This window comes from Anoplophora glabripennis, unplaced genomic scaffold, assembly GCF_000390285.2.
Source record: "Anoplophora glabripennis isolate ALB-LARVAE unplaced genomic scaffold, Agla_2.0 scaffold168, whole genome shotgun sequence".
Classification (NCBI taxonomy): domain Eukaryota; kingdom Metazoa; phylum Arthropoda; class Insecta; order Coleoptera; family Cerambycidae; genus Anoplophora; species Anoplophora glabripennis.
Window position 1 is genome coordinate 618981 of NW_019416458.1, and position 8970 is coordinate 627950.

At 38.9% G+C, this 8970-nt stretch overlaps 1 protein-coding gene across 1 annotated transcript in view; it reads right to left on the reverse strand.

Annotated features, from left to right (window-relative positions):
• Positions 1–4273: 4273 nt before the first annotated feature.
• Positions 4274–8970, reverse strand: part of LOC108907255 — a 15250-nt gene continuing 10553 nt past the window's right edge. The window contains exon 2 of the mRNA XM_018710848.1: positions 4274–5888. Coding sequence (XP_018566364.1) covers positions 4274–5888 — 1615 coding nt within the window. The remainder of the gene's footprint in view (positions 5889–8970) is intronic.

Here is an 8970-nt window from a genome sequence, read left to right on the forward strand (position 1 = left end):
GCATTTATTTTTATTAAAAATTACAGATTAGTGAAATGTTATAAAAAGCTTTATTTCTTTTAATTTAACTTAACACTGGCCCACTACTGGTTTGGTATGTATTTACTTCGCGCGGCTGTGAAGTGAGAAATCAGAAGCGGGATATGCCCTAAACTGATACTTAAATGCATTTATTTTCATTAAAAATACCAGATTAGTGAAATCTTATAAAATGCTTTATTTCTTTTAATTTAACCTAGCACTGGCCCACTACTAGTTTTGGTCTGTGTTTAGTTGGCGCGGCTGTGGAGTGAGAAATCAGAAGCGGGATATGCCCTAAAAAGACACTTAAATGTATTTATTTTTATTAAAAATATCAGATCAGTGAAACCTTATAAAAGGCTTTATTTCTTTTAATTCAACCTAGCAGTTCACTTCAATAGCAAAACAAATGCGAGAACTTAACGCGAGAATAGTTGTTGTTAATTTTATGTTGCGAAGTATTGAAAATTTCAAAAATTTCGATGACGTTATTGTAGTTATACAATTCCTGATTCTAAAAATGGTATGTCACGTACGTTTACAATTACTTCTCGTCTGGGTTCTGTTTCTCACCTAGAAATTCTCAAGAAATATATCAGATTAGATTGGAAATTAAAACTGAAATTTCACGCTTTTTTTATACGCCATCAAGCAGGTAGATGTTACAACCAACCAGTCGGCAAGAATACCCTTTCTATGATTCTTAATAAGGTTGCACAGTTTTCCAAACTAGAACATCCTGAAACTTATACAGGACATTCATTCCGAAGAACATCGGCAACTTTATTGGCTAATACAGGAGTTGTCGTATTAGCAATCAAGAGACATGGTGGGTGGAATTAGCCACAATTGCAGAAAGTTATGTTGCTGACAGTTGAAGTAACAAACATGAAATAGCCAACAGGGTTCTTTAAAGTGACACTTCAACTCCAGGTTCTAGTAGTACATCGCATCATACTGTTTTAATGGATCAGTCAGATAATATTGAGCGTCCGGTGACTGAAATGGAGCGGTTAAATCATTTTGAGAAAAATATAACACAATTAGTAAACGCGAGGGGGATACCAGATATCCAGATTTTATAGATGTTACTAAATGTAATAACTGCATGTATAATAATTAATAAAATGTAATGTTCATCAAATATATCTATTTATTTGTTCACAAAATGTGCATTTATAACTCGAAATCGCTTGTTTCCCTAGGGAGGTAAGTTACCTCACTTACCTCCCATTGTTCGTAGCAACTTCCACTTCTACGGTAAAATCCACTTACCTCCTTAAAAACAATGTATTAATAGTTTATTTACTATAATGAGAGCAGATAAAATTAATTTGACGTTTATAGTAAAAATACACATCTCTAATACTTTGCCCGACTTGTTTAATACTTATCCACTAGGCAGATCGCAATTTGTAGAGTATGGGGGCTAAGTCAGAAATGTATATTACCTAATCAGAAGTACCACAAGGATGGAATTTAGGCCCTCTTTTAATAAAATATACCGTCTCAAAAAAAATTATCTGCAGATGATTTGATAATATTTAGTAGAAGCTATTATATCAGTAAATTACTTTTACCAGCAACATTAATAATGTAGTATGTTCGGCTTCCAAAACTGTAACATTTTTTATTAGAAAGATGAGTGATATTTCGAATGTGTCTTGGATTAAATTTTGTGTCGCCAGGAGTAAATTAGAATATGGATCTACTGTCTTGTACCCATTGTTCTTCCTATCCAAATATTTATCTAAATTTTATATGTCAAATAGAGTCGGTGCAACAAAAGTTTTAAAGTTTATTGGTGTGCATATATCCCAAAAGATGCATAAACAATATATTGCTACTTCATACTTTTCACTTGCACTCATTGTTGCTTCCAAGAAACTGTTTCCTTTATTTATAGTGTAATAAACTATAAAATCGACTGTCCTATTCTATTGGAAAAATTGAATTTGGTTTCAAAAAGATATAAATTAGTATCACTGTAAACCAAGTGTTATAGAAAAACATCTCTTAACCAATAGTTTTTCTTAATTATTTTTTCTATTTTTCCCCTGTATATGTCAATCCAATTTCCATACATTTTGTACAGTGTTTTTTTATTTCCTGAATACATAGAATGTATCTGGGCTTAGTTAAATGTCGAAAATCGCATTCTTATTTCTTAATTTCTATTAAGATATACAGGGTGTTTTGCAAAAAGGTTCCGCAAATTTAAGGACTGATCAAAAAATTAAAAAATATTTTCCCATAAACCATGGGCGTATCGTCTTTTATACAGGGTGTATATGAAAATGTAAAAAAAATAAAGTTTAACTTATCTTTTTCAAAAAAACAGCAAGTATTGACCTTGCGCAGTAGCGTTTTAAGGCTTAACTTTTTGAGGTTAGGTTTTTTCGAGATGTGTGATATGTTATAATGTACAATTTAATTTTATATAAACATAGTACTCTCGTCAAAATAGATACTTGAAAACGCACTGTTCTTGAGGCAAAACGCTGTCGACTTCCAAAGTCAACAAGCTTCTATTCCTTAATACAGGGTGTCTCATAATTAGCTGCCAACCCTAAACAGGCCGATTCTATGATCAAAACTAAGTAAAAAAGTTCATATGAACATGGGTCCAGAAATGCTTCCTAAGGGCCAGGGACCCATTGAAGAGGGAGGAAGGGAAATCATTTTTTTGCAATATCTCTCAATCGCGTTGTGATAAATGAATGAAATTTGGTATACACAGCTAAATTTTGATGAGCAATTTGATGGACTAATCCATTTATTTCCACAAGGTCCATTGGGGTGGGTACGGGGGGGCCCTTGGTACTTTGCGTGTGTACCTTTTTCATCTTTGACTTTTTAACAAATTGGACAGCAAATTTCGTTTTCCCAAACTGTTTTACGTTAAAAATGTTCTCTTGTTGCAAATAGTTATCTTTAACAGTTTCTGAGAAAATCGCTCTTGAATTAATCCCACTTTGGTCAATTTCATAGTAATTTAAACAAAAAAAAATTTTTTGTTTAAATTAATATGAAATTGACCAAAGTGGGATTAATTCAAGAGCGATTTTCTCAGAAACCGTTAAAAATAACGATTTGAAACAAGAGTACCTTTTTAACGTAAAACAGTTCGGGAAAACGGAATTTGCTGTCCAATTTGTTAAAAAGTCAAAGATGAAAAAGTTACACACGCAAAGTACCAAGGGCCCCCCCGTACCCACCCCAATGGACCTTGTGGAAATAAATGGATTAGTCCATCAAATTGCTCATCAAAATTTAGCTGTGTATACCAAATTTAATTCATTTATCACAACGCGATTGAGAGATATTGTAAAAAAATGATTTCCATTCCTCCCTCTTTAATGGGTCCCTGTGCCCTTAGGAAGCATTTCCGGACCCATGTTCATATGAACTTTTTTACTTAGTTTTGGTCATAGAATCGGCCTGTTCAGGGTGGGCAGCTAATTATGAGACACCCTGTATACAGGGTGTCCGAAAACAAATGAGTCATACTTCAAGGATAGCTTCCGTGGATAAAAATAAATAAATAAATTCTTTGAATATTTATCTACATTTGAAATGTTTTTTTATTCGATTTTGACTAACATAACTTTCTAAGAGAACAAATTTGAATTTTTATCAAAATCGGTTTATTTCCATTAAAGTATCCACTCTTAAAGTAGGATCTATTCGTTTTCGGAACACTCTGTATATGTATACGGAGTAGGACTTTGGGCCAGTCAACTGCGTTTTTCTCAAAAATGGTGTGATTTCAACAAGCGGACCTTCTTTAGGTAAAAGAAAATTTTACATTATAATATGCAAATATATCTTAAAAAACTAACCTCAAAAATACATACAGTCTCTTTTGTTAGCGTTGTAGTCCGCGAATTTTAGCGGAAGGTCAAAAACTAACAACACTAAAATATTGAGTACCTTAAAAATTGATCTGTAACAATTTCAGCGTATTACCATGTTTTCTAAAAAAGCTATGGATAAAATTAGATTAAGAAAGAATCGTATTTGACACCCTGTATTTTAAAAACAGAAGAGGCGTTTAGTCTATAGGAAGAAATTGTTTTTTTTTGTTCTATCAGCCTGTGGATTTATGGTACCTTTTTCCAAAACATCCTGTTAAAAAATTACATAAAATTCAATTTCCAAAGTTGCACCAGTATATCTGTTTATCAAAAATATCTAAAAACGGAACAAAACATTATTTTTACACTTATCAGTCGAAAATAAATAATTCTACTTACCAAACTGTAACAGTGAGTGACGCCTGCGCCCTCCTGGCGCAGCAGTTGTCGTTGCACGCCGCTGCCTCGCCCGACCCGATGCTCGCCCTCGGGGGCGGCGTCGCGCACACGTGCCTCCCGCCCGACGCGCCCACGTACTCGACCGACGGGCTCGCGCAGATGCTGTGCCGACACTGGCCGCCCTTAGCGCCGCGCAGGTTGGGCGACACGAACCCTACACCCTCCTTGGCCTGCTGGCATTGCACGTTCCCGCATTGGGTCCCCTTCTCCTGGTGGTGCTGGTACCCGCACTGGTACTCCTTCCCCTGGAAGTTTTGGCACTGGATTTCTTGGACGCACGACACCTCCTTCTGGTGGAGGTCCTTCCCCTGGCTGGTCACCGAGCTGCTGGAACTGGAGCCCGGGCTGGATTTGGAGACCTGGTACCCTTCCTGGTACTGACAGCACTTGACCCTACCGGGCGCGCCCATGTGAGAGTACCGCACTCGTTGGTACTGGTTGGCGGTATAGGGTAGGGGCAGGCGGTAGTGGAAAGCGAGGTCCCGCCTCATGTACGGGTCACTGGAGTTGAACTGCTTGAAGCCGTAGGGTTGGTACGAGCCGTAGTAGGGTTCCTGGGGCTGCGGGACGTACCTCTCCACCGGCATATGCGCGTTGGGTGGCAAGTACCTCTCCCCGTTGTTGTATCTGTTGTCGTTATTTACATATTTGTCTGAGTGGTAGTTCTGGTGAGCGTTGGAACTCTGCTGGTACTTGTCGGCGTAGCTCTGGAACCTATCCTTAAACCTAGACTCGTGGTGGTACCTATCGTTGGAGGTGTTGGGTGAAGTCGTCGCGTAACTCTGATATCTCTTGTCGTACCTTTCTGGTTTCTTCGGTGAGTGGCCGTAGGTTTCGGTCGGCGACGGGGATAGAGGCGGGGGTGGTATGAAGCGTTCTGGGAGGGGTAGTGTAGCGGTGGGAGAAGGGAAGGTGTTGTTGGTGAAACAGTCGGGACTGGGCGTGTTCTCGGGGGACAGAGGTGGAGGTGGTATAAACCTGTCCCCCGCCGGAGCGGGAGAAGGCGGTTCCAAGTACGGTACTTGAGAGAAGGGTATCCTCTCCGGCCGCTCGGGTCTCTCCTGCGACGCGAACCTCTCCGGGCACGGAATCGCCGGGAAGCGATCGTGGTTGTACCGCTCGTTGACGTACTGATCAAGCCGGTTCTGGTACTGCTCCCTCTGGTGCCTCTCTCTATCCTTCCGGTCCGAGCTGGCCGATCTGTCTCTGATTTTGTAGATCTCGGATTTGGAGCCGCTCCTGTGCCGCTCCGTGGGCGTATAGCGGTCGATGGAGCACACGCTCTGCGCCGAAGCGTGCCTGTCGCCGGCGGTACCGCCGAAACCGTCCATAGCGCCCGAGTTGTATTTGTCGATAGGCGTGTACCTGTCGCCGTTGGTGGAGCATCTCTCCTTGTCCGTTGATAGGGTGTGGTACCGGTCGGTGGGGGTGGTTGTCCTGGAATACCGGTCCAGAGTGGCGTGGCCGTGGTACCGGTCGAGGCTGCCCAGGTTTTGGACCGGCGTGTACCTTTCGGGGAACCTTTGGCAAGTCGTTCTCTCGTAATTGTACCTGAAACAGAAATGTTTATATCACGTATGCGTATTGCCAGAAACCATGTTTACGAAGTGTAACAGCTGATTTTTCTAGTCAAAATACAAAAAAAATTAGTAGTAACGATTTTTTTCTGAAAGCTTTACGATCTCTGAAGAACCGTTCATTTAATTTAGTACCGTTTTTTCATAGTGGCCTCCATAACTACAAAACACGCCGCCAACGTCTTTCTACTTGGAGCTAGTACCATGTTAACATCGACATAATTTTAAAAATGTTGTCACCGCTGTTCTTGGGGGTGAAAATTCGAAATATTTAGAATTATTCAAATTTCGTGGCTGAAAACGTACATAGGTATTGTATTTTTGAAACCGAGTGAGTTGCGCGAAAGTAAATCTGTCCAGGATGTAGCTAGTACCATGCGAAACATCGCCATTTTTTTGAAAATGTTGTCACTGCCGTTCTTGGGGGTGAAAATTCGAAAAATTTAGAATTATTCAAATTTCGTGGCTGAAAACGTACATAGGTATTGTATTTTTGAAACCGAGTGAGTTGCGCGAAACTAAATGTGTACAGGACATAGCTAGTACCATGCGAAACATCGCCATAATTTTAAAAATGTTGTCACCGCCGTTCTTGGGGGTGAAAATTCGAAAAATTTAGAATTATTCAAATTTCGTGGCTGAAAACGTACATAGGTATTGTATTTTTGAAACCGAGTGAGTTGCGCGAAACTAAATGTGTACAGGACATAGCTAGTACCATGCGAAACATCGCCATAATTTTAAAAATGTTGTCACCGCCGTTCTTGGGGGTGAAAATTCGAAATATTTAGAATTATTCAAATTTCGTGGCTGAAAACGTACATAGGTATTGTATTTTTGAAACCGAGTGAGTTGCGCGAAACTAAATGTGTACAGGACATAGCTAGTACCATGCGAAACATCGCCATAATTTTAAAAATGTTGTCACCGCCGTTCTTGGGGGTGAAAATTCGAAATATTTAGAATTATTCAAATTTCGTGACTGAAAACGTACATAGGTATTGTATTTTTGAAACCGAGTGAGTTGCGCGAAACTAAATCTGTACAGGACATAGCTAGTACCATGCGAAACATCGCCATAATTTTGAAAATGTTGTCACCGCCGTTCTTTGGGGTGAAAATTCGAAATATTTAGAATTATTCAAATTTCGTGGCTGAAAACGTACAAAGGTATTGTATTTTTGAATCGCAGTGAGTTGCGCGAAACTAAATCTGTACAGGACATAGCTAGACAGGGGTCGGCAACCTTTTAAGCCGGAAGAGCCATCTGCAATATAAATATCAATTTCATGAATTTCAAAGAGCCATGAATTTTTATTTCTGCTTTTACATTTTATTTCAAATTTAAATCGGATATGGAAGTTTATACGGGTCTTTATGTGTACTCGTGTGCTGCTTGTCTGTCCGCTTCAACTTTTAATTTTTAGAGGAACTTGAAGAGCCGCAATTGTCTCTTGAAAGAGCCGCATGCGGCTCGCGGGTCGCGGTTTGCCGACCCCTGTACTAGGGTGTCGAATGCGGTTAATTCCAAAAAACTGACGCAGGGGTCTTCTGGGAATTGTATCGCAACAAATATCGTACGGACTGTACTTTTGAGCTTTTATTTAAATCTTCCCTCGTTATTTGATAAGATATTTTTTATGATAAGACGTGAATCGCCCAGTACGAGCGTTAAAAAGGAACGAAACGATAATAACTTGCAAATTTAACTTTGAATTTCCGTTCCTGCACAAAACTTTTTCATAAGTTCCAAGCCAGCCAACCGCAAAAGTCCTCCTCTTTCGGATACTTAAATCACGATGAAAAGCCCCGAACACCGCGAGACGCCTATCTGTCACCTAAATTATATTATACTTTGGAACTTATCCAAATACATTTATCGCTCTCGGGGCGAGCCGATCCGAACAAAAACAATTAATGGCCGCATCTACTTAGAGCGCCTCAATTAAATCCAACAGATTCTGGGACCGTGGGTTTTTTGCTCTTTGGTCGGTTGTATCTCTATCCCTCAGGGGACGTACCGGAAAACAACGTACTAATTAGGAGGCAGAGGAAAACCGCTGATGCGTCCACCTTTTTACGCTTGTCCTCGGGACAAAAATTTGCTCTGCGCGGTGTAAAAAGTGCAGACGACGAGTTTTCAACACCTGACATATGCAATAATTTTAGAAATAGAAAGTCTATCTCGCAATAGACCTTTTTAGTAGTGATGTCACAGACGCCAAATAATAGGCAACTCGATAGTGCACAATGTCATGAAGAATTTCTCAGTTTTCTTACTAGATCGATTTTCGACCTTATGTACTTTGGACATCTAGGTCACCAGATCTTAACCCCCTTGACTTCTTCCTGTGGGGTTACCTAAAATAATTAATGTATTCAACTCCGGTTTATACAAGAGAAGAGTTGATGACAAGAATTGAACATCATTATAATGAAATTAAACAGAATCCACAAATAATGCTATTTAGAGTGCAACAAAATAATCTTAAAAGAATAATAGTCCAGACGGTATCTGTTTCAAAAAGCCATATTTGGGTGAATCGTATATCCACGGAGATTTTTGGCTTTTTGGCTTTCAAATATCGCTAGAAATGAAAATTTTTCTATGCTCATAAAAAAAACGTGGGCTTAACTTTTGACGGCACGATATGTTAAAAAAATTGGAAAAATGTCATATTTTTCTTCCTACTTAATTATGTATCTTTTTAAAAGTTGATTTTAGGCGAAAATGGAAGAGGAAAAAAATGTTTGTAATTAAATTTTTTACAATACATAACTGGTTACAAATCGAATGAATCATGATTATTATGGTAAAAATCGAAAAAATCACAAAAATGGGGTTAAAAACAGTACTTTTTAGGGAATTTTTTTGGTGTATTTAAATTGGGTGTAGGACCTTTATACTTGGCTCAAGAAAACTTCATGTTATGTAGAATCATCACACCAAATTTCATCAAAATCGGTTCGATAGATTTTGCATAATAATTTTGCAATCCAGATTTTGAAAAAAAATTTGCAAATTTTCAAAATTTTGCACAGCAAAAACCAAGGCC